Source organism: Eucyclogobius newberryi, unplaced genomic scaffold, assembly GCF_026437365.1.
Source record: "Eucyclogobius newberryi isolate DKJ021-1_F unplaced genomic scaffold, fEucNew1.0.hap1 SCAF_5, whole genome shotgun sequence".
NCBI lineage: Eukaryota > Metazoa > Chordata > Actinopteri > Gobiiformes > Gobiidae > Eucyclogobius > Eucyclogobius newberryi.
In genome coordinates, this window is record NW_027316167.1 from 14,123,315 (window position 1) to 14,150,367 (window position 27,053).

Sequence of the window (27,053 nt, forward strand, 5' to 3'; positions counted from 1 at the left end):
ATCAGTTTCTCGTCACAGTGATGCTGATGACAATTATCATGCTAACAGTGCACCAGTGTTACTTTTTGGTCCGCAGCCTGGTAGAATTAGATACCGTTTATTAAATAAAAAAATTTGAGCAACATATCAGTACAAAGAATATGTGTACATACAAGGAGAGCAAAATATATTGGTACTCAAAAGCAGGTAGAAGTTTGAGTCATACACATTTCATGATGGCTTATAAATGTCTATGCAAAGATATTACTTACAGCCCAAACTATCTGCTATGGTACTTTTGTATTTTGCAAGTCGGACAATGGTGGGGACATTTTGCACACAGTTGTGAGTTTCTGTATGGAAGCAAAGGTAAAATCTCAGTTGTAAGAGGCTGTTCCCAGTGATACAGAGAAGAGACACAAACACAATTTTAGTGGTTTACGTATACTTCCTTTCCCCTTCTAACGATTCATCTTAAAAGCATAAACACAATTCATTATTACTACTTTTACATTTTTGGTTCTGTAATATCATGATCTCTTTTCATAGAAGGACCGCTGTACCATAAAGAAAAAACACTAGTCTGCTACTAGGACACATTATTTCTGAATGAGGAATGCAGCGGTGTCAAGGATATTCCGTTTTTAGACACATTTGGTATGTAGACCTGGATCAGCTGATGCACTTGGATACATTTGGAAAGCATACAACAGGAGGAATTGCAGAAGATGTTAAAGGCAAGCAATTGGAATGAGAGGAAACCGGCCTCAAATATGTAACTTTCTAAAGAGCGAGTGAAGAAAACCACAGTAACGATCAAAAGAAGAGCCAAATGAAAGTGGGTGTTCATCACATAACAGGACAGCGGTGCAGAGGAGACCGACACTAAAGCTGCAAAACAAACAGTTTCAGTTGAAAGGGCTGCTCTGCCACAGCACTCTCTGTTCAGGCTTTCAAACATCTAAGCAGTTCAATGTTAAAGCTTTCTATTAGAGGCCTGTGATATGTCCGCAAGTGGAGATAAGTTTGTAAAAAAAAAAAATACAGCAAAGATAAGGAGGAGAGTCTCAATTATCCTGCGGCCCTAAAGTGTAAAATGATTTAGACAAAAGCAAGTAGAGGTAAATAAATGGATTGCATGGTTATGTTTGAAGAGGTCTTTGAGTTAGTTTCATTTATCAGAATAGATGAAACTTTTGTCATCTTCAAGTAATACACTTTTCTTTTTTTTCTTCATAGTTTTGGCCGGGGTGCGACTTATACTTACATTTATACTTATATACTCCGGAGCGATTTATGTGATATTGTTTGTTATTTTTACACAATGCCACCGCATTTTATACTCCAGTGCAACTTATATATGTTTGTTTTTTTCTTCTCCATTGTGCATTTTTTAGCTGGTGCGACTTATACTCCAGTGCGACTTATAGTCCAGAAAATATGGTACATGTATTTACTAGTAATACTGAGTAAATATGTCTGACATTTCTGTATCGATTCATAAAAGGCATTGGAATTTGCATCTGCGTGTTGTAAGACTGCTTTCAGTGGAAGCGTGTTACTGGTAGCTAATTCTAGAAGCGTTTGGAAGCACTCAAAAAATATCAGAAATATGTCAGCTGCTACATTGCTTGGGCATGCTCTCCTTAACAGACGCACTTCCCACTAGGCGATATCAGTGAATCGAACCGTCAAAGCACTAAAGGGAAAGGCGGATCAAATAAAACTGCGAGCGAAAGAGCATGACTGATGGCATACATGACAGGCAGGCCTCGGAAACAAGCATGCAACGCCTCAAATCCACTCCCACTCCGGCGGATACTGCTCCTCCCTCCTCCTGACCGACAGTCCATCTTATCGTGAAGTCTAATCAAAGGAAACATCTTACTGGAATTACCCCCTTTTACCAACATGAGGGAAGACAAACTATTACCATTAGGAAAGTAATCAAGTGAAGTGGGAGTGAGATAATACAGAGACTAGACGTATCAATTGAATATAAGCTAAAACAATAAACTAGATCCAAGCCAAGACTGAATGAGATCTAAATGAGAGCGTCATTATATTTTAATACTACACCAGATTTAACTGCCGTTTAATCCCCTTGTGTGGAAGACTTTATCAAGGATAACATAAAGCATTTTCAATTATGGACCGTAATGTAAACATTGAGGAATTGTGCTGGTACATATTATTTTCAGTAAATATGGAAACGTCTTGCTTTTTTTTTTGGAGATGCAGAACCTCTTTTGGTCAGTCCTCATTCTCCTATAGAGCCATAACCCTCTGGAACAGCCTCCCACTCACAAAACTCCTAGCCTAAGTGAGTAAAATATTTGCTTTGAGTACGGTACATAATTTAAGTAAGCACCTCACGTGTTATGCAAGATGCATAACCGCAGTTCTCAGCAATTTATTTGAACTGTAGATTCCTTAGTTACCCGCGACCCCAAAAGGGAACAAGCGGTAGAAAATGGATGGATGGATGGATGTAGATTCCTAGCAGTTAGCAGAAAGTTTGTTACAATGGCAGATAAGAATCCAAAACAAGTTAGCCACAAAAGAAAGTGGGTATATGAGGTTGCTAAAAAGAGGAGTTAAGGGTAAAAGTAGAGAAGGAGCGAAGCCACTTTAAAGTGATACTTATACTCCGAAGCGACTTATATGTGATATTATTTGTTATTTTCACACTTGCAACTGTATTTCATACTCCAGTGCAAAATATGTTTTTTTCTTCTCTATTATGCATTTTTTGGCTGGTGCGACTTATACATTCTTAGGGAACAAGGAGGAGTAGACGTAGTGTCACGCATGCGTCGTTCTTTCCTCGGAAAATCCTCTATAAAACCTGTAAATAGAGCTTTCTGGAACTAGGCCCGTCTTACAAAAAATAGAAAAGATAGACTTCTTACCGAAGTCCCAACATGGAATAAGAGTAGATACTATTGCCAACCAAATACACACGTCAAATGGTGAATAGGCTTGAGTTGAATATAGACGTGTATCAGGTGTGTATTGGACTTGTCATTTGATCTAGTGTTTGTTGAACCATCTTACTTCCTGGAGAAATATCACACAATCTTTTTATCCACCTTCTAGACGAGGCTTAATTATTTATGCCTGGTTACAGTGATATGATCGACTCTCCATGAAAAGGCACACAGTGCAATGGAAATGCAAAAGGAAGGCAGCAGTCTTCAAAAGATAATTAAATCACTGTGTTTGGGTCCAATAGCCAATCAAAGCAGTCATGCAGGTAAAGTTTAAATCACTGCCATTAGATGAGTTTCTGTAGCAGGGATAATGCGGGTTCCTGCCAAAGTACCACAGCTCAGTCGACACATATTTAATACGCATGTATTCCCGGTGCCTCGAGCAAAATCCACTACGAGACATCTGATGCACAGGAGGGAGGCTGTCTAGAGCAAGTGAACAAATCCACGACTCGCCGCACATCTGTCAATGCTACAGTCAACAGAGGAGATGAACAGTCGAGCCAGCCTTGTGCCTTTGACTATTGACTCAGTGGATTGTGGTTGTGATCCGGGCTGCAACCCCCCAAAAAACTTCACTCAGCCTCCTGACAGACCGACAGTCTGTACGGTGACTACCTGGAGCTAACACGCTCGACCTCACCTTCTCCCCGTCATGTCAACGCCATCATCGTAGACAAAGGACAGAAAACGCATCAGATGCGACTGGGGTGAGGCTACACTGTTAGCCACACTAACAGAGACAAATCTGACGGTGGCTCAGATGATAGAGCCCATGACAAAAAAACAGAGGGTTGTTAAATCCCAGCTCCGAATTGCTGCCGTTGCATCTTAAAAACTGACATTGCACCCCAATTTCTTGTGTGAACGTGGAGTGATGGTCGTGGTCATAATAAAGTAGGTGTCGTTTCCGCAGATGGGCAGCCAGTCCGCCGTTAGGTCAGCTATGGCTACAATAATTGTAGGGAGAGATTTGAGACAATTGTAAACATTTGAAGCTGAATAATTTGTGGGAATGTATGGTAAATAATTATCATCATCATTTTACACCATTCAAGTTGCAGTTTGTCTCTTTCCTTCAATTTTTAAATTCACAGACAATTTACACGCAACTGACAAAATGTTCTGACAGGTTAAACAATCATTTAACAAAATAAAAGGTTTTATCAGGCGTTTTTATTTGTCAATCTTAACTGATTGTGAAATTAATGTGTTTTGTGCCTTGTTTACGATATGGTTTCTAGGCAACAGTTTACCTCTACACATGTCACATCTGCTGCTCATTATAACCAGGCAGTAACATTATAAACGTCACCAAAATTAGAAGTTTTTTTTGTAAAATTTTAAATAAATGCATGCTCACTACTTTTTAGTGAAATGTGTAGTCTAACTTGTCATATGCACTTTAAACTAGACTAAGTCCTAAGCCATGTATGGTAAATGGAGAGACACAAACATGAGTGTCACTCTGGAGCTGCATTCAGGTCTACACCACAGCATCTCAGACACAACCAAACTACTACACAGAAACATGGAACTGCGATAAATATTGAGGCATTAATTTCAGTAAGTCAGTAAATTTGATAAAATGGCCACATTCTAGAAAGTCTAAGCTTTAAAACTATGTATAACATTTCCAGATGGAATATCAGCCATATCAGCCAGAGTTTAGCAAATAGTCGATATTCTCTCAAGTGCCCATGTCGTCCAATATTATCGGCTCACCAATATATCGGTCACTCAGGCCCAATTGAAAATAGAACGTTTTAGCCCAGAGTCTAGTCGTGCCTTTGTAAACATGAGTCCAGTCATAACTGACTGACTTCAACTAGTGATGACTGAGAGTGACTAAGCGCGACTGAAACCATAAGAAAATCTGGCTATAAGTCGTGTAGCGTGTCCTCAGCTTAAAGATGGGTACACACTACACAGCTTTTCAGTTGTGAGAAATTTAGAATGTTGAGGAGGGTTCACACTACAAGTGTTATTTGAGAGTCTGAGGTCCACAACTGACAATCACGAGAGAGCACACGCTACACAACTCTAGACACTTTTATCCTACAAAATACAAACAATATACCACAAAAACAACCTTATAGTCCATAATAATTAGAGATGTATTAATGTATTATTTAGGTTAAAGTTTTTCATAACTTTTTATTGGTTAAAAATCATCATCTGGCCTCTGGCCAACCAAAACAGCTGTAGCAACAAAAAATTGAAAACAAAAAAAAAAAAGTTGTAAAGATGCAACTTGCTCTGGATTATCTACAATGAGCATTAAAAGCGATGACTGTGTGACAAAGTGCGACTGAAAACCATAAGAAAAATCTGACTAAAAGTGTCCATCTCCAGCCCTACCACTCTGGTTTTAGCTACCTCTCATGTTATACATTCAAGACAAAAGATCAATGAACCCTTCCAGACAAAGCAATAGCATCTCTATGAAGACAAGAACATAGCGGACTCTCAGAACAGAACAGAAAAATTATGCAGAGCATCTTTGAGATCAAACAAGCCCTTTCTTGCTTGACCTCACCTTTCTCCATGTCTCCTCTTGCTACCATATCAACGTCATCGCTGCAGTTCACGCTAGCAAAGCCATGACAGCTCCAGCAGTGTGTTTGCACACAGACTGGGGCTCTCATCCGGAGCGGTTGGTGACCGAATAGCTTCTACTGCGCGACAGAGATGGAGATCAGAGTAATGAAGTGAGTGGCTGTGCAGGGAGTGAGCTAATCAAAGTGTACCATGCAGGGCCACCTCTTCTTGTGATTCAGACGAGATGACCCAGGGCAATAATTAGTGTGAGGCTTTCATGCCGATAGAAGCAAATTAACAGACTTCATTAGGCTTTTTTTCCTTCCGTCTCCTTTGCAGCAAGATTGTTTCTAAGTCTTTAAGATGTAAAAATTACACATCAGCAAGCCGGGTAGTCCAGTACATAAATGTCAATCAAAATGAGAATAATCCTCTGTGCCACAACAAACAAAAGTCCTGGGTTTCCAAAGCTGTGGTACAGGGACGAGATCGGAATAACCCTGAGATATTCCCTTTGCTGATGCAGTGTCAATACTGCAGGCTGCGATATATCTCCATGAGCACTATAATTCTATTGCTTATTTAGAAATGTAAATCAATGTATGTAATGCAGATGATGTATTTATTGGGTTGATTATTGAATTGTGTATAGTATATAAATAGAATGTGCATTTAGTGGTTTGACAATACTACTATGCAAAAAATGACTCAAATCCATTGACTTGGGGTAAACTACAAAGGTACATGCACCCTCACCTTCTATTCCTTTTCTATCCAATAAAACATTTATGTCAGGGATGTCAGAATCCAAAAAAGTTTAAATAGGGTTGAGCAAAATAATATGTCTGTTTGCCGTAACCCGACCGATCTGGTATAAAACTAGCCAACTGGGGGGGAAAAAAAATCTGCATTTTGTTAAAAAAACGCCAAATTATTTTATTTTTAAAATATTTGGCCGACTCACCTACCATACTTTTCCTAAAGCTCAGAGAATAGACTTTAAAGCAGCTCTGCTTGTGTACAAGTCTCTCCATGGCCTAGCACCAAAGTACACCTTGGGCATGTTAGTGCCATATGAACCATCTCGGACTCTGAGGACCTCAGGGACCGGCCTCCTGCTGGTGCCCAGAGTCAGGACTAAACATGGGGAATCTGTGTTTCAGTTTTATGCAGCTAAAATCTGGAACAGTCTTCCTGAAGATGTGACAGGTTCTACTCTGACAATGTTCAAATCTAAGCTAAAAACAGTTTTGTTTAGCTGTGCATATGACTGAAAGGAGTTTATTTGCACTCTTCTCTTTTATGACTTAAATTATTTTTAATTTGTTAATTTTATTGTATCTGTAATTTCTTTGTGATTTTTAATGCATTTTTCCTGCTGTGTGAAGCACTTTGAATTGCCTTGTGTATGAAATGTGCTCTACAAATAAACTTGCCTTGCCTAAAGCGCCGTGTACAATAATATTATAGCACTGCTAATCCTATCTTTCATCCCAAGGGACAAATATCGCATTGCGCAACGCATATGTGTTTGTCCTCCATATGTTTATGTGGTAAACAGACCATGCAGGGGGAACATGTTATCTTTTACATGATTATTTGGCTCTGTCAGCGCCACTGGTTTGGCCACCGCTCATGACGTTCTGTGTCATGGTATGGCTTCATTTAAATTTGACTTGTGCATTGCATTCTGGGAGATAAACACGCCCAGCAGCAACATCACAACAAACATGGCGGCGCGGAGATTTAGTCTCCCGATCGGGTTTATTGTGACGCCTGCCCCCTGGTGGTCACTCAGATTAAAAAAAAGGCAAAATTTTGATCTTTTTTTTTTTTTTTTGCCTTTAAAGTAGAAGAAATAATAATTTACCTACCGACCGACCGACCGACTTGAACGATTTTGGGTCGGGTTACAGCAAACAGACAATTTATTTGGGATAGCCTAGGATAAATATATTATTTGAAGTTTTAACGCAATTCATTTGAATTAAGCGTCATCTTGTTTTTCCCCTCAATTATAAACCGGGTCCATTTTATCGTAAATAGACTTAAAAATAACTTTGAAACAGAATAATAAATGTGAAATAAATCTATAGCTCCCACATCAAAAGCGTTACGATTGATTGGAAAATGTTTCATCAGTGGAGACTGGCCTTAAGGGATGCTGCTCACCAGTGGATTGATTCTCAATGGAGTAGTGCCCTCTAAAGGCCTCCTCGCCAACCGCCCCTCGTAACAGAAATGAGTATTTTTTCCACCACTCTGTCATTGCAGGTAAGAGGTGAGGTGTTATTATCTCCATTTCATTTTCCTATGTGACAGCCCCAGTCCGATCGGAACAGTAGTTAAGCCCACCCTAACATTTCCAGAGTCGTTCACTGGATTGATGGCGGTCTAACTCATTCATCTCACAAGTCATTTGCCATTTGTCATTTTCCTTCCTCAATCCTGCTCTTCTGTGGCTGTTGTTGTCAGTTGAAACCACTCCACAATATCCCATGTATAAACGTGCATCCGTGTATGAAATATTTACTCAGAGAAGCAAAGTCGCAAACGCAAATTTGTTTTTAACGAGCCAGCCCATTACTGGTACGGGAACATAAAAATACAAATTGAGAATGAGATGTGGCTCTGATGCTTGAAAGTAAAGATCTTTTAAAACTGAAAAATAATCATTACTTTTTTTTTAAAAGAAGGTTACAACAAAAGGGCAAACGGACTCCTATTATATCAAAAGGTAGAAACAGACCAAACTGTTAAACAGGAACTTATTCCCAGATAGGTGGAAACGTTTTTGAAATGATCCCAGTGAGAGGACTGCACTTAAACTTTAATCAATTTTAAAATTAATTTGCAAAATATAATTTAGTTTCAACAATTCTCTTTGCCTTTGGACAGTAACATTAAAAGGACACATATTATGAATGCAGGTTTGAGAACCTACAAAGAAAGTGTATAAAAAAAGCACACATGACTTCATACGTCATCAGAAATTGGGTTAGAGCGCCATCTACTGGCTAATGGTAGTATGATGATGGTAGTATGTAGTAATGCAATTGATGGCAGAAATGATCGAAATGAGTTGGGCGATGATTTATGGACTTAAAAACAGCTCAAAAGATCTTGGAGCTAATCTATGTCACAAAAGTGAGTGTTTTCTGAGGATCAGAGGGGAGAGAAATTACTACTAAACTTGTGTGAAAGAAGCTAAACACATCTGCTCGCCCGTCAAGGCAACTGCTGTTGTGATTTTGGGAATTACAAAAATAAATGTAATCTAATTTAATTGAATACACCGTCAGGTATGTTTTTGATGAGGGAACAATGTTGTAATGTGATTAAAAGCTCAAGTCAGTAAATTTAGCATAATATGTGTCCTTTAAGTCAGAACCTCTCCTACCTTAGGCATGTTCAGTTCCAATTAGTTTTTGAATAAAATAAAATCAATTCTGCGCACACCACACCCATAGCAACTCTGGTGGTAAAATCCAACTTCAAATATATTCTATAGTTTCAATGATCAATGATCATCAACTTGTTGCTAATAAACAAAAAGCTGAAACTCATGAATACTTTATTATCAAAGCAGAACCCAATTGTTTATTAAAGACTAAATTAAAAATGTATGGAGGTTGATAGCAGGGAATTGTAAGCAAAAAATAGGCCATCCATTCACTGTTGCACACAGTGTGAATAGTCTATGCCTTTCAACAACAGTGAAAAGAGTCATTAATGATTGCATTTGATGAGATCTCTCATAATGGCACAGTTCTGCAACCACATGAAAAGTCATTACAAGACTAATGGTGTTCTTCAAAATGTCACCGCCAAAGCTCAGAAAGCAGAGGGGAGAGAAAATGAGAGCCAAAAGAGACTGTCCTTTTATGTAAACAGACCCATGCAGTGTCTGCATCATACCAACTGTAGTACAGTGAGATAAAAGTTAAATTTAGTCAGGTTTGATTAGTGCATTCACATTTCATTGTTAAAATAAAACAACAATACCCAATGTGTACTAAAATGTATATCTTTCTGTACTTTGTGCATTATAAGACTACACAATAAAATCATATTTATATAATTCTTAAATATCACAAGTTAAATTAGTACAAGTGGGGATAGTAATGTAGTATTATTTATAAATTGTAGATAAAAGCTTCAGTTGTAGTCATCTGGACGCTGTTTTTGAAAAACAAGGCGTTTTGACTCTCATCCAAGAGTCATTCTCAATCTGCGGATCTAGTCTGAGAATGTGGATATTTATCCTATTCTGAGTGGCCCCTGCCTAAGCAGGAGAAGAGATGGTTTGAAAGAGGAGCCATTTTTGTTAAAAAAGAAATCCATCTGTAAACAGAAATGGAGGTTTACTTTTCAATCTTCCGGCAGTGCACAGGAGCCTCCGCCCGGTGGGCAGGGCTAACTCAAAGTAGGATGAGTATCCGAGTTCTCAGACTAGATCCACAGATTGGGAGTGACTCTCGGATGAGAGTTGAAATGTCAGATGAGTACAACTGAAGATATTCTTTCGACAATGGATCACTTTTGGACAAATGAGGGATTACACTAGTCCTTTATACAGCACTAAAAATGTAGTATTAATACATTTCTATAAATTACTACAGTGTTTACAATGGGTCAGGAGACAAAAGATTGGGTCCATGAGATTATATGAGATTTTGGCATATAAATTATACATAAATTAGGCCATACAACATTCAGTGTATTTTTATTCATATTTTTGCTGTAAATATAACACTTTTTTATGGTTTCTCGAAGAGCTATCGAGCTTAACCCCATTTTGTCGGTGCCAACTGTAAATACATGCTATTGTATGGCACAAGAATCATAATCATGAATATACCCTTTAACATTGGATAAAAAGTTAACTGTGAAAAAAATAAAAAAAATAAAAATCCTTTCATTTTTCAAAAACGTAATGACCCATGTACCATTCTTTTATTTCAATCCTCGTGGTCCTGACATAAACTTGGGCTTTTAGTTCTAGCAATCCATTTCCTTCAACCAACCTTACACCTTGAGGTTTGTAAATCATTGCATTTACTGAAAGCACACGAGGCATACAAATAATGTGCAGGTATAATCAGAACCTACTCTAAACCTGATCATTAAAGAGGGAAGAGTGTGTACTTTTTGTTTATCCATCCTTTTTTTTTCCATAGTAATCCAGGAGGCCATCAAGTACAGCTTCTAGCGCACAAAAGCTGTTCTTGTAGTATCCAATTTAATTTGCTTTCAAGCTCCTTTAATAAAAGAGTAATGGACACATGGATGGTCCATATTTGTGTCTTATTGACAAAGTCCTTACATAATGTTCTTCTATCTACAGCCTTGTCTATCCAACCCCTACTAGATTTTACCCCTTGGTATCTCAGTTGTTGGATACCATGCTGTTTATTCATAATTTATAAAGTATGAATAACAAAATAAATTATACCACAATCTTAATCCAATTTTTGAGGTACTGCATATTGTAAGACACAAACTAATACTATAACAATGCAATACATTAATTGTATTTAGCAACCAAAGCTTATAATAGCAAAGTTTACTGTAAATAAAACTAAAGCAGTTGTTTGTTTTTTCTTTCTTTGTACTGCGTCTTAACAGATTATTAGCAGATACCAGCATCCAAGCATGAAATGGCAAACTGATTTTGTGATCTTTGAGGGCTCCATCTAATTGGATGTTATTTATTTGTTGAAAAGAAGGTGAAATAAAGGGCACCTCTTTTCATGTTGTTGCTCATTTTCTGGCATGTAGCCACTTCTTCATAAACAGGCCGACAGCCCCGGGAAGAAAGCAATGCTTTATTTTGCATGAAAATTACTGTAGTTCTGCTCAAGTGCTACAAAATAGGCCCTTTTGGAAAATGCACAATGCTCCCCAATAATAATACAAATGAAATTAAAAACACTCACACATTCAGTGATGTGTGTACTCGAGGTTCCACAATGTATTTTTAACAATGGCAATTTGTGTTTTATCACTCAATACATAATGCACAGGAATTAAAATACACAGTGGTAGCAATCCAGGGAAATAATAGTAAACAAATTAACTTTTCTGGAGGTGGGTTGGGTTCTCCACCTGCTTGTCACGCCTGCTTGCTTGTTTTATGCTACATCCCTCCTCTAACTAAAGACCGCAACATGTGAAATATTTGCTTTAGATAAGACTGTGAAAGCCCTAACAGTACTAACCTTTGATTTCTGTTGGAACACATTGAAGCAGATCACGAAGTCAAGCCAAGTCAAGGGGCGAAGGCAAAGGAGTGGGTTAGAGAAAAGCAGGAAAAGAATGGTTAGTTTTGTTTGAAAGCTTTTTAAGGAGACAGAGGGAAGCAGTACATTAAAATTCCAGGTGCAAATTGATAATACACTGTTACTTCAACATTTCATTTAACATTGACTGATATCATCATTACATTTCACAGAAAACAAACAATGAAATGAGTAAATTGCATGTTAGCGGTAGGCAAAAGAAAGGTTGAGATACATTACAATCCCCTATTAAAAGCTAAAGACAAAATTCCAGGTCATGTTACAAAGTGTTGATGAGAAAACAAAGAAAAGTGTTTTAAGAGTTAATTTTCTTCTGTAGAAAATAGTCTATTTTCTATTTTCCCGTCCAGGGGTCAGGCTATAATTTGTTACAATTAAGAGCAGAAGTTATCTGGCTTGTGTCGTATTAATTTTCTCATTCCTTTTGAAGATGGCGAGGACGGAAAGACTGTCTTGCTCCTCGTACGTGTCCCACCCTCTACATAATACACAGCAACAACAAAGAGTCCAATTAAAGCCCTCAGATGTCAAGGGAACGCATTGAAGCTCAAGAGTTCAGAGGCAGAGCGGGCCTCATCATTAGCTTTGCTTAATTCATTATCTGTGATTATACATCACAATGATCTAACTTCCGCTCCTGGATCTCAGTGATTAAATTTAGTTAACCCCTCACTATTAAGCTCTCTGAGGGGCTCCACTATAAAAAAAATAACCAACTCATTGCTTTTCTATCTTGAATAAAGTGCTCCATAGAGAATAGATCTACAGTAAGCACTTACAGTAAAAGTGTGGGAGCAATCAAAGAGCATGTGTTGTTAAAATACCTGAAATACAATGGCCTATAGCACGTCTTGAATCAACTGAGCACAACCTGTTCATGTTACTAAAATGAGAAATAATGTGCACTATCCTGTATCACTGGGGGAATAACAATGTCCTATACAGTACATGTGCTATACAGTACAGCATTTGTCATTCCCTGGCTTTAAAATACACTTTCAAACAACCATGTTACAAACAAACAAAACCTGGAGTTGCATTTAGCTTCTTCCACGCTAGAAAGTCCTCTAACCTCTGCCACATAGACAAAACGCAGCGTTGATCCTTGTTCTGAAAAATCCGCTGCAATGTCCTTCCCTCTCTCATCCCCATTCACGCTACATGTCATGTCCAATAAAGGCTACGGGCCAAAAAAATTCTTATGAGAAAATAAATAAAATCTTCTCCCCTCAAAAACACTCCACTCAAAATTTGAATGATTTTTTTTATTAAAATCAAAACACAATCATTACAACTACAACATAAGCATGTCAGCATTTATTTTCTGCTATGCAATTACATTTACAGACGGTAAATGGAGCTAAACGGTCCGTTTCTAGCACTAAAGTTCATTACAGGAGAAGGATACAGAACTCACCACTGTAAATTATACTCTAAAGTTAGATGGCAATCACTGGATACAAGAAGAGAACATAACTGACTTTAATTTGTTTATAAAGCTCTCACTGGGATGATTAAGTTTTCAGAACACCAGATCAAGTATTCATCAATTGAGATCTCAGGACATTCTTATATTGTCAACAGAGTCAGGGGGGGAAAGGCTTGTGGAACAAAACACAGACTATTTAAATTAAATGATTGTATGGCTTTTAATGAATTCAAAGCATGTTTCAAAATTAAGAAAGTTACAAATGAATTTACATTACAATTAGTTGATTTTATCCCATGAGGTATGTGTGAGTGTGTTTTTATGTAATTGTATATTTTTATTGATTGTTTAATTGGTATTTTATCCAGACATTCTATATTTGTTCATTTAATTTTTATTTTGAACAGACGGGGTACGCATGAAAAAGAGTTCCTCTCATTAGGTTTCCCTTGTACAAATGAATGAAAGTAAAAAACAGCATAAAAAAAGTAAAGGTACTCGGGAGCATGTTTAAAGACCAATAACAATACAAATATTGCATGTTATTTAATATATTAATATTAAGTTCAATAATACACTATAATCAATAAAGTAGTTCATTTTAAATAGGCTTTTGATTTGTCATCATCAAAATAGCCACCACCGGCCATTCTGTAATTGCCATTTACTTTGTCAGAATGGATTGATCTGTGGCTTGTTGGTAATTCGTGTTAATGTAAATAACACACAATTGAAAGAATAATAATAACTTGTGGCTTGTTAGTACAAAGAGTAGAATGCAGTTCAATCTTTAATCAAAGCTTAATTTCATGTTCAATTCATTACTGTTGATTTATAATATAATTGGTGGCTTTGTTTTGTTTTTTCTTCCTTCATTTTGATTTGACATTTTTCCATCACCCTCCGATTTGTTTATGTAATATTTAAAACGCTACCCAATAAGACGGCAAGCAATAAAGATAAAGTGTGCAAACAAAATGGAAAAGAGTGACAATCCACACAAACTTTTCACAAAATCAGCTAGGTGTATTATTACAGTATTAGACACCACATATATAAATTATGTGGCAGCTTAATGGGTTTGCAAAAATATTTCAGATCTTAATGGCTTCTTCAGGTAACCGACTATTGCTATGAGGTGAGGAGGATGCAGAAGTGTTTACGGCAGCAGTAGAAATAACTACACTAAGATCCATTCATGTAAAGGTAATACATTTTTCTAGTGACATCTGCACCTTTCTCGATTTCATGGTTATTTTCATTTACCACGGACCCAGAAGGGACTGGAACAATAACTAATGCATATTTCCCTAAACATTATCTTATGTAAATGTGCACAGGTTTCACTGCTTGTGAGAACATTACCCTACAATATATGATTGAATCTTGATAAAATAAACGAATACAGCCTATTTCCACAGTAAATTACTAGACAAGGATAACATCTCATAAAGCCAGACGGGGAAAAACGGGACTGTGTAGTTAGTGTTGCAACGTACTATTGACCAAGAACTCAGCAGAAGAGTGACTAGAGAGAAAGATTAAATACCGTCAACTTAGGTCAAAGAAATTATTTTATGTGAAAGAAAACTATCAACTACAATTTCCAACGGCTGAAGCCATTGCAAAATTGTCTGCATTCTTGCTAAAAGTGTGTAATAGTACAACATGTGTGTAAGTACTAATTTGAAGTTTGAAGTAGTTTAATTGTGTAAAATTGCCGAATTTGTGTAAAAGTACTTTTTTGTGTAAAAGTACTTTTTTGTGTAAAAGTACTTTTTGTGTAAAAGTATTTTTGTGTAAAAGTACTGCATGTGTGTAAAAGTACTTTTTGTGTAAAAGTACTTTTTTGTGTAACAGTACTTTTTTGTGTGAAAGTATTTTTTGTGTAAAAGTATTTTTTGTGTGAAAGTACTTTTTGTATAAAAGTACTTTTTGTGTAAAAGTACTTTTTGTGTAAAAGTACTTTTTTGTGTAAAAGTATTTTTTGTGTAAAAGTACTTTTTTGTGCAAAAGTACTGCATGTGTGTAAGAGTACTACATGTGTGTAAGAGTACTATGTGTGTAAGTATTAATTTGTTGAAGTGCGAAGTGGTTTAAAGTAGTTTAATTGTGTAAAATTGCTGAATTTGTGTAAAAAGTACTACATATTTGTAAAAGTACTAGATGTGTGGAAGTACTAATTTGTTTAATTCTGAATGTGTTGAAAGTGTTTTGAAGTGTGAAAGGGTTAACATTTGTTGAAAAACTGAATTGTGTTCAATGCCCAATGTTCAATGGGGAAAAAGTACTTTTGAAAATACTGCAAAAAGTACAAGTAGTACAAATGTCAAAAGTAATAGCAATAATGAGACAGTGAAAGCGATCGTAATGAGGTATAACTTGTTGAAATCGGTGAAAGTGTTAAGGAGTTGAAACTTCCTGAAGGTTTGGACTGAAAAGTGTCAAAATACTGATACTTTTGCAAATACTGCAAAAAGTACAAGTAGTACAAATGTCAAACGGAATAGCAATAATGAGACAGTGAAAGCGATCGTAATGAGGTATAAATTGTTGAAATCGGTGAAAGCGTTAAGGAGTTGAAAATCAGGAAAAAACTGGAAAATACGATAATAAAAAACACAAGAACATATAGTGTCTGCGTGACATCACGCAGACACTCAATTATATCATATGTACAGAATCTATAAAGGGTAATGATGGGTGGCGCTCTTTACTTTCTTTCTGTAGTAGTGGATCTAATTGTAAAGAAAGACCCAGGAAGTGTGCGTACCGTAGTTTAACTGGAATTGTCAAGGCTGAATACCTTTCTTTACTGGTAATTAAAGCATGTATAATCTTTTTTTTATACTATAGCTGCATTATTCCTCATTTAAAGGTTGAATGGATGATTTTTTTGGCCCAAATCTGAGTCTTATTTCCTCGTGGTGTGGACTGCCAATTAGTCCTGCAACATATCAATCATAAAACGCACCTACTGCTCACCTGCAGCCGCGTTTAGCTCGTCCCCCAAGGGCAGCACGGTTCCGCGTGTCTAAGCGCATTGATCTATCATAATATAGTTCCCTCAGCGTACGGGACAAAATTAGGACAGAGAAAGACAGTTCGAGCTGACTCATAAGAGACGAAAATCTACGGGAGACGAGAGATGCGATCCATCGCGCTAATAAACAAACGCACGCGTGTGTTGTATCAGTCCGCACGGACTGCCTGCGTTCTCAAATTGCCAAAAAATCGTCGATTGCGCCTTTAACTACAAAACATAATGATATTACAGTAATAAACAAATAAAACACTACATCGTACATGATTTAAATGATTTGAATTAATTTCAAGATTTACTGTATGTAAAACATTTCATAATTTGAACTGACCCAGGATCCATCAGGCATTTAAACTCATTTAAAGACTGTTTTTTTTGTAATAGTAAATAACACATTGTTTTTTCTGAAATGTGGTGATACCTCATGAATCTAAATCAACCCTTGTTAGTGGGAGAGTGATTGGTGGGTACTTTGGAGCCTTCCAACTTGAGGCCTACAGTTTCTCGCTTAGGGTCCAATCCCACGCTCATGTTTCTCAAAGTCATTTTTAATGGCTATTGACTATGCAAACTAAACCCAAGTATGGAAGGCATATGGAGGCTATTTCTTCAAGAATACGATGTGGTTCTACTGCCTTTGTAATGAAATAAGAAAAAATATTCTGCGTTCCAAAACAAATTAAATCCTCATCTGAAAAAGTAAGAGGAACATAAAGAGTAGATAAACTGCTGGTATTCAGTGACTGCACCCGACAATTTCTAAAGCTTTGAAAAGTTGATGGGATTTCTGTAGGCGAGTTAAGGGACTCAATAGTGTACAGCTGCTATGTGTGCACAAAGGGAGCCGTACACCTGCACAGTTTGACTTTCAGAGCACGTTTGGAGAAAGAGGCGTGATAAAAGTTATGATCCAGCAAAAGCAAAGTATAATGTGACGGCACTGCTTTCTATTGACATTATTACCACGGGATAAACACTTACGCTGTGCAAAAGTAGCCAGATTTGAACTTTTACAAAACTAATATTGTAAAATTAAAGAACTAATGTCAAAAGTAATATTATATTATTTTAAGTGTTATTATGTGGAAATGGTCATGTTAGTGTATAGGTCTGTTGTTTTGTTTTTTTAGAGCATGAACACCAAAATAAAGTATTGCAAATTTTCGTAAGTACCAAAATAGAGTTAGCGTCATCACAATACTGTTGGCTATTTTACAACAAATCAATCTCAAATCAATAAACTGTATGAACACTGTAATAACTGAGGGCTTATTTGAGCTACACCTTCTATCTATTCTATACTGATACCAATTTAGCAAGTGAACGTTTTCAGAAAATATCAGTAAAACAAGCGTCTTTTTTCCCTTTTTTTGTATAATTAACAGTACAAGAGAAGCACCATTACACAGTTCCTCAAAAAGACCTGTAATAACATAATGCATGTGGGCTTGCAATTTTAAGAGAAGAGCCTTCCTTGAAAATCTCAGAGCATTGACTAAAACACTGCTTACTTACATAAAAAGTAAAAGTGTTCAGATATAGAGAACTTGGCAGGGCAAAAGTACCTGGATTGATTTGGTCTTTATATTCTTCTGCTTTTGAAGGACTCGTCTGAGGACTTTAAAGGATCAAATAATTAAGGGTAATTTTAACTGAATCAATAAAAGAAGCTGATGCTGTCCGTGAGGTACAGTCCTGCTAAGCTAGATAAGAAAATTATGAAAAAATTATGGAGAAATCTTTGTCAAAGTATAGCTTAATGATAAACTATAATTATAGATGTCAACACATGAGGTGCAGTGAAGGCCAGTCTGGCACTTTATGCTCTTAGCAAACTGCCTACCTGCAGTTTTCACACAGAAATAGAACAACATATCGACTCTTGCAGTTTCTAATTTGCAGCTCCATGAATTATCTTTGCTCTGTTGAATGTAAGGAAAATGGAAGCAACACATAAGGATCTTAACTTCTGAGGGATATACAAATGAATATTTAATGACAAAAACTGTGCAAAGACCGTTTCATACTGTGTCCTTTTCAATGTTTAATGATGATCCAGATGCTGTTGTTCTTAAGTGAGATGAAACATGAGGCCACATGGCTATTATATAAGCCAGCCCATATGCATATCGACACTCTGCAGCAATTTGGACTCAAAACAGACCAGCCTGGGCTAATGTACCACAGCAGATAAAAAGTAAGTATGCAAAGCTTTTTTTTAGCAAATAAAAGCTTTCTTTTAGTCACCAAATTGGATAGCATGCTCCTAAATGAGTCCTCTTCAGTAGCTACTCAGTAGATATCACAGATGTGGTCATTGTTCTTATGCCTTACTCTGTCTGTACTACTTTGCTATTGAGATGTGCCTCCATTATTCAACTTGCCTTAGGTAGGGGACTATGCGCCGCTGTGATGAGGAAGGGTTATGGTTTGGGGGGTTGGGGGGAGTACGTAAAGACACGCAGTTGTGACAGGTAGATAACACCTGGATGAATAATTCAATGTGGTGTAAACTGGCTGAGTCAGAAGACAAGAAAGCAAAGATGAGATCTGTGAATAAATCATCAGAGAGGGGACTAATAGCCGCGCAGGACAAGACTGATAATATCACACTACCTTGTTCTAGCTTTAATCATTCTAACAACCTGTGCATGAATATTCTACAACATGCAAGCCATGCTGATAGGTGAGAAAGGTAACGTCAAGCTGGTTTTGTGATGCATTACCAAAACATCCAACAAACCACAAAGCCATTTCTTTTCTTTTTCAGCTTTTTATCAGAAGTCTATTGTGCCTGCTCATTCTGCTTCCCCGTGAGTTTACTAAAGCACAATAGCTGCCTCCCAGTATTTACTCTCATTCCTAATAAAATATTGCCTTAATTCATCTGACTTTCAAAACAAAATGAATATCCTAGGCAGAATAAGGACATTAAAAAAAACAAAAACGATATCCTTATATCTAAACAAAATATATCCCTAAGAGCATGAGCTGTATTTATAACTGAAAAGTACAGCCTTCAACAGTATTTGAAAAATGTTACAGGCATTTAGATACTGTAAAAAAAAAGTAAGGACAACACAAATAATGCAAATGAAAAGTGTTGGTTTGGTTGTCTCACCTGATTTTTGGGAGCCAAAAACAAGGGAAACTTTAGACAGTAAATCCGGCTTTGCATAGCGGCCTTCATCAGCTGCAATCCAGAAACAGTTTTCAGACATTTCCTGGGGACGGATCTATAAAGCAAAGAACAAAACCCTGAAATGTATACAAAGCCAAACAACAGTAAGCCATAAAATAGTTATTAACATGATAAGAGACATTGTGTTAAGCTAGTTATATTTCTACAATAGAGTGTTTAAGAATATATATCCAACATTGGTGTTATTTTTAATGCCGCTTATAGTGTTTGCTGCCACTGAATACCTGATACCTGTGACTCATTAAAAGCTATGATAAAACATTCTTGGTATTCCATTTATATTTTATGTACCAATTGCTCAGACAAAAGTTGTGCTACAAAATTGAAAAGAATGCTTGGAAGGAAGTCCAAGCTGAAACAAAAGATAAAAAAACAACTTAGCTAAATTAGGCCTGATGTGGCTGATGAAATATATTATTTAACTTGGGATAACCTTTTGGTTTATCAGTGTGTACACAAATAGATTCAGGTTGAGCTAAGACCAGTGGACCGTTAAAAAAAGACATACAACAGCGAGAGAATGGGAAATGGGGAGAAAAATGTCTATTGAAGAGGGAGATTTTGAAATCCACCAGACATTGTGGCAAGACAAGAACGTTTGTTTAAAAGTTAGCTGACAAGGCTTCAAATCTTAACATTTTTTTTTTTATATTCAGACTCTCCCTATCCAACTTGTCCATATTTCTTCATCTCACACTTTTAGAGATACACCAATATCGATACTGGGAATCCATGAAAATAGATCCTTTTATTGTCATACTGTGGAATATTTCAGGCTATAACATATTAATAGACTTGCAGAGGGCGGACCTTCCACCAGAGAAGTTACATATGGCAGCTTTGAAGCTGGGACACCTGGTTTTATTGTTGTGAGTAAACTTTCCCTTTCAGAAAGTATATGTAAAGGCAAAACTTGAAAAAACACCACAATTTCTGCAAGTATTTTATCTTGCAAACCCGTAAGTCAGAGCTAAACAGACGTCACAAAGGCGCCGGTCCAGCTGGCAGCCCGGTGCAACGCTCCACTCTTTTTTCACACTTCCGATGTGTGGACAATAAAGGATTATCTTATCTTAAACAACGCTCAGATAGAAATTAGCTATTTGTTTTAGCCCTTTTTATGAGCTTAATGTCTCTGTAGATAAATGAAGACTAAACTAAAATAAACTAGAGACCGTGCTTTGGAGTTTCGCCCCAGTTTCACTTTGTCATCTAAAAAAGCTGAAGTTGTACATAAGCCCCAAAATGAATGCAAGTGAATATTAACATTGTGCCAAAAGGTTTGTGAGAGCTAGTGTAGGAACTAGTTTGATGGACTAAAATACCAACTTTTGCATTTTGCAATGTGAACGCCAGGTACCCCAGATTTAAGTTTATAAATTTGATGAGTTATGTTCATATTGTTTTGAATAAAACATAGGTCGTGCAGTATTGATTATATTAAAAACTGGGTCAATGCATCCTGATTCTTTCCTTCAAATAGCTGATTGTTATTATAAAAATGGAAACACAGAACTAAAAAACATTAGCATATGTAGAGGTCTTGCACAGCTGTGATATGGAGCAGCCAATCCCTTATGTGCTGCCCGTAGGTACACCACTAGCATATGGAGATGTTTCCCCTAACACCTGTATTGTACAAATGAGATTCAATTATTAAGCGTTCAACACACCACTATGACTTAGTGTGTGAATTAATATTGTGCTCATGAGGGGAACATCTGTAAAAGGCACCGCGGAGGCCGACAATGGCATCTGATCATCTGGCATTTCCAATTATCACTGACTTGGCAAAGGAACAAGATGAGCTGTTTATTTTGAAGACAACATCTGTAGTTTTCATCAGCAACAAGATGAAGTGATGCCAGAAAACATCAGGAACAAAGTTAAGAGCAGCAACACCTGACTGGAATTTCAAAGAAGTTTTGCATCTCATTGAGGGCTACATAACTTTCTTTTGTTTTTTTGTTTATTGCTGAATATATTATTTATAACATCTAAAATTAAATATATATATTTTGCAAAGACATGAGAATGAGTGCACCATCAGAATACTGCATTATGAGTCAAATCATTATCTTTAGAGAAAAATGTTAATTACATTTTAGTAGAACTTATTCAGAGATCTACATTCAAAAAGTTAACATTAAACAAGTTTTAATTTGGATACAAAGATGACCCTAGTTTACCATGTATGACAATGGTTTTCTATCAAATACTAGTACTTAGCATTAAAGCCAAGCTCTGAGCAGATTTTATTTAGTTTCAATCCCTTATATTAGCCTCAAGTGTGATGTATTACACTTCCACAGATCTCCAACATACCTTGGACCAGTTCAGGCGCTTCATGGATGTCTCGAGCTTGAATTGTTTCTTGGGTTGTAGTCCATATGGCAGTACGTGGGGCGTGGGAGAGCCAAAAGGACCGCCAAACCCGGGAGGAGGTGGTGGAGGGGGCGCACCAAACGGAGGAGGCACTCCAGGAGGGGGAGGAGGAGCTGGGGGACATCCAGGTAACGGAGGAGGCGGTGGAGGAGGGGGCGGAGGGATCCCCCCTGGTCCCGGGGCCAGAGGCTGAAGCCTGGGCCCACACGGTGAGGAAGGCAACGCTTGACCAGCCGAGGCAGGACTGACTGAAACAGCACCAAACTGGAGAGGCAGAATACAGTACGGTTAAGAGTATAGCAGACTGTAGGACTGCAGCGATACATCAACTCATCGCGACCAGTCAACGTAAAAAAAAAATATCATGGTCATATTTTAACCATCGTAATCCTTATCCAGACAAAACAATCTCTAAAACACAAAAATACCTTTTATAACAGCAGGATTGTTCTCAGTGACAGACTTTATTTGTAAATATTCTCTAACAAGAAGCCTTCAGTCACCATAATTCAAACTTTATTTGGTTGAGATTTATTTTAAAAGTCTCAATGTAGGATAGAAATAATTGTTTGTCTAGTCCACTAATCGAAAAAGTTAATGCTGACTAGTCAAGTACGAACATATTCATTAGTGAAAGCCCTAGCAGTGGTTTTAAAAAAGTAGCAAAAGCATAATTATTCTCATTTACAAGGATTTAGCCAATTAGATTTGCAACAAATACAACAGACGAGATCTTAAAATGTAATCCCATTTCCACATGAATACAATGTTTTTGGCTTCATCTGTCTAAAACTGACTTCAAACCAGTTAAAACCTGTAAAAAGCATCTCTCTTTTATAGATATCGTTTCTTTCATTAATCCTCATTTTCAACTAGGTTTTTTGTTAGCTGGAGAAAACACCAGAAAATAAACAGGGCACACTGTGGAAAATGGACAGTCCCTTACAGCCCTGGTAATTGTATCTCGTTTTCAAGAATTTAAGAACAAATTAACTATTATTGAAGACAAACAACACGGTGCTGTTGAAATGTCAGGGCAGGGTCCAGGGACAGTGTGAATACCAAGCTGTAGCACTGCACTTCAGACTTTGTAGTCAACCATCGAGCAGGGGAAAAATGCTGCTTAAATGGCCGATTGTTCAGGGCATCATTATTTTTTTTCCCCCAATGCAAAAAAAAAAAAAATCTAATGTTATAGTGGAGGCTACAAAGCTCTGTAAATTGTATCAAATGGAGCAAATGGTTTTATTGATCCATGCACCAGTTTTAGATTAAAGGCATTCACTAAAGGTCAGCCTTAGGCCCTTGCTCTCCGGCTTCCTCCTGAGAGAGCAACACCTTCACTGAATGAACAAGAGCGAGTGCTTCAGTGATGTAAAAATCAAAATGAAGCACAGATCTAGCAATGAAACTAAGTGTGTAGGCGACTACTCGGCAACACACACGCGCACACACACACACACATCTCCCATCACAGGTGCAAAAACTGGTTAAACGCTCAAACATGCCTTTTCAACATTTCCGCCAAGGTACTGTTTGAGTATTCATGTAATGTTTGCTCATCCAAATTGAAAAATTATCAGAAAAATAAAGAGGGAAGTTTTCATCCATTTTCTGAGAGGGTAGTAGATATCTCGCCGTGCCTGGGCGTGGGAGCGATTCTCTGGAGTGCATGGTTTATGGTGTATGGTGGGGGATGGAAGGGAGCATTGGGAGAGTTGAAGACTATCCTAGAAGAGAGGCTGAAGCTGGTTGTCAGAATAAATTGCTTTTGGAACACGTATGCTTATGGGATAGAGATCAGAGAATTAGAAATGGACAATAAAGTGTGCCGGTCAGGGTTCTCATTAGACTTGGTGTCAGCTCTGGCCAGCAGTGCAGTGCCATGTCAAAGCCAACAGCAAGCATCAGTGGGGGGAAAAAAACAAACAGCCTCGGCGAGTATTTGAACACAGTCAGAATGTTTCTCATTAGGAGAGAAGTATAAAGGAAAACATATCAGAATAGCCCTGTGAAAAGTGTGGGGAGTGCACTGTAGATATAGGTGCTAGATTTGGTCAATTTTGGGGAAATCTGGACCAATCAAGATGGATTTTGAAATCTAAAATTACTTTAAAATGCATGAAGACTGTGGTCATGGAAAGTATTATATAGAATTCAAACACAATTTCACAATGGAAGTCTCAAATCTGGACTCTAACTTCTAGGATGGTTGTAAATGTCCCTTCGAGTCAACCTCAAACCCGTACTTACTAGGAACAATAATTTAGTGTTACAATCATTGTGTGAAGAAACATCACAATTGAACAATTATTCATGATTATTAACAACGGTGAAATCCTTCATTTTCTTTCATTCACATTGTCTAATAGCTCACCATTCCGTTAGTTTGCAACAAAATTTATGAAATCAAACTTTCTAATTGCTAAATGAAAGTTAATGTGGTATAAACGGTAAAAACTGAAAAACTGATCTCAAACAGTCACGGTAGATACAAATGATGAATAATCACAGTTATCAATAAACCAAATTATCTTGACATCACTAAACCCCTACATTCTACATTTGTGGAGATTTACTGGTTAAACAAGAGGGAACAGACAGTTATTTTTTCTCCACAATCCAGTTATGCCACACAACTGCCACTTTTGTATTTGTGGCTATATATATTTTGACTATATTCTTTCCCAATCAGGGTAATGTTCGAATTAGGTTTTAGAACAGGGATTTTGGTTAAGGTTAGGGCTTTTGGACATGCTAACCGGGTTTGTGTTTTTAAAAAAACAAAAAAAACGAACAGACTTGCTTTAAAATGATTTTTAACACACAATTGTCTAAAAACCCTTCTGGACCCACTAAATATTTTTTCAGCCCAAAAGAATGATTTTAGGTTACCTGTGTTTTAAAGGTTTGCAATTCTGCTTGGAGTTCAGAAATCTTCTCTTCACACTTTGTCACTTGTGCTTGTGCCTCTTGTCGGCTTAAAAACTCCTCATCAAACTAAAACGGAAAACAAAAATACATTAATCAGTAAATGAGCGTGACACACACAATTGACCCACAAACTAAAAGTTAACTTCCACTTATTTAAGCTTGTTAAATAAATGGATAATTTTATATTATAAAAATTAATTTCACCACTTAACATTATCCACTGATTGCATTTTAACCTTTTGAGCGTCAATCTGTTAATAAAAGTATTACGTGCCATACATAATGTTAATCAGAGGGCTAATCAATCTAATCAGAAACCACAACCTGCTGTTCTCACACACTCAACACTGATAAACTCAGACGCACACAAAAAACACACAAAATGATTTCTTTAAACAAGCAGCATCAAATATTTTCAATAAATAAATGTTATGGTGGGTTGTGTTGACAGTATGAAAATAGAATAATTCATTTTTTTGTTAAAGTGGTGTGGATAGTAAGTTACATAGTCATTTGAAATGTTTTTATGCAGGGTTGCTTTAATTCTGTAAATGCATGTTAATGTCAAAATATAAGCAAAGGAGCAAAGCAAATATGACAAAAATATAGTCTTACGGTAATTGAAATTTAAGGAATAACCTTTCAAACAGTGTCTCCTACTGAGACTCTGTTAAGACCTGGTTCAGTCCTGTAAGAGTCCGGGTTTGGGTTGGACCCGTTTAAAATAATAATAATATGTTTGATTGGATTTTGTCCTGGTGAGTCCTGATTTACACTAAACTAAACATGAGTTAGACCTGATTTAGTTCTGGGTTGGTCCTGTCCTGCGCTGACAGCTCCTCCTCTGCTCTCTGTAACTGCCTAGTCCTGACATTCTCAAAGGTATTGTGCATTATTTGTCTCATTTTTGCTTGTCTTTAAATGAAAACATTACTGAAGAGATCTAAACATGTTTCTTTCCCGCGAGTCGTGCCGTCTGCGCACATGTCGGATTCGTCACTTTCGGTTGTGGCGTCTTTAGCGGCTCGTAACTATGTGATTACTGGGTGAATTTTGAAAAGTAAAAAGTGACATAGACCTGTTATCTTGTCTGTTGCCGTCTCTACGTGCCCAGCTCTCAAATATACAAGCCTAGGAGTGTTTTTGGTGAAATAAGAACGCTTTGGCGGAGCCGTTCTAAATTTAAAGGTCCACGGGGGCGACTGAGAGATGGCCCGAAGATTGCTGAACCCTGGTTTACAGTATGTAACAAGGTGTTGTATTTGTATCTCGGGTGCTGCTCTCGCAAACATCCTCTCTTGAATCAGTCACATTTGAGCACAAATGATAGTGTCTTTGATCACACACAAAATAATTGAGTGTGGTGGCTAAAAACAACAACAACCGTTTACTGTAAATCAGGGGTGAGCAAACTACGGCCCGTGGGCCACATACGGCCCGTTTGTCTTTATAATCTGGCCCGCCAAACATGCCAAGTAATATTTTAAAAAATTTAAAAAAACATTTGTTTTAATTATTTTTTGCACATGGGAATCTGTCTGCACTTGTATCCTTAATAAATATGACGTGAAATGAATTAAATAATAGATTCAATAGCCTCTATTTGACAGAAACGTGATATTTTATTTGATATTTAATTTTTAGGATTTTTATTTTTTTTCACACCAATGATTGCGGGCCGGCCCTCCACTACTTGCTTGGATTCAAATATGGCCCTTGGAGGAAAATAATTGCCCACCCCTGCGTGTAATTCATCGACGTTAAAGGTCCCATAACATGCAAAATCGACTTTTCAGAGCTTTTAACCTTCTTAAATTGCTATTTGTGCTTCATATATGTACCCAGAGTGTTTTTTTTATTGATTCCCTCAGTTTTTAGCTACAGAACAGACTATATCCTTTCCGCGAATCTCCAAACTGACGGGGGGTGGGTGCAAGACCGCGTCATAAGGGCAAGCACGCGTCACCATCCCCCACGGCGGAGCTGACAGCTGTGGGGGACACACGCTCTCGCTGAGACTACGTCACGGGTTGGGCGGGGGAGCCAGATCGCTCTTCGCAAGGGTGGGGGCGAATATCAAACCAAGCCGTCTGCATTTCCGGGTTGGTGAGGGGGTCCAAGGACTGGGTGATATTTCTTAACTATTATGTTAAGGGTGTTGCACAACCCTTATTATTATCAATTATACACTTAGGATAGACTACGAAACGTGAAAAAAGCATGTTATGGCACCTTTAAACAATGA

The 27,053-nt window shown here is 37.3% G+C and overlaps 1 protein-coding gene across 1 annotated transcript in view; it reads right to left on the reverse strand.

Annotated features, from left to right (window-relative positions):
• The window catches only part of LOC140381587 (protein diaphanous homolog 3-like), a 192,132-nt gene that overhangs the window by 127,690 nt on the left and 37,389 nt on the right, over positions 1–27,053 (reverse strand). The window contains exons 16-18 of the mRNA XM_072465652.1: positions 24,770–24,874; positions 21,815–22,138; positions 19,409–19,523 (exon numbers count right to left, since the gene is read on the reverse strand). Coding sequence (XP_072321753.1) covers positions 19,409–19,523; positions 21,815–22,138; positions 24,770–24,874 — 544 coding nt within the window. The remainder of the gene's footprint in view (positions 1–19,408; positions 19,524–21,814; positions 22,139–24,769; positions 24,875–27,053) is intronic.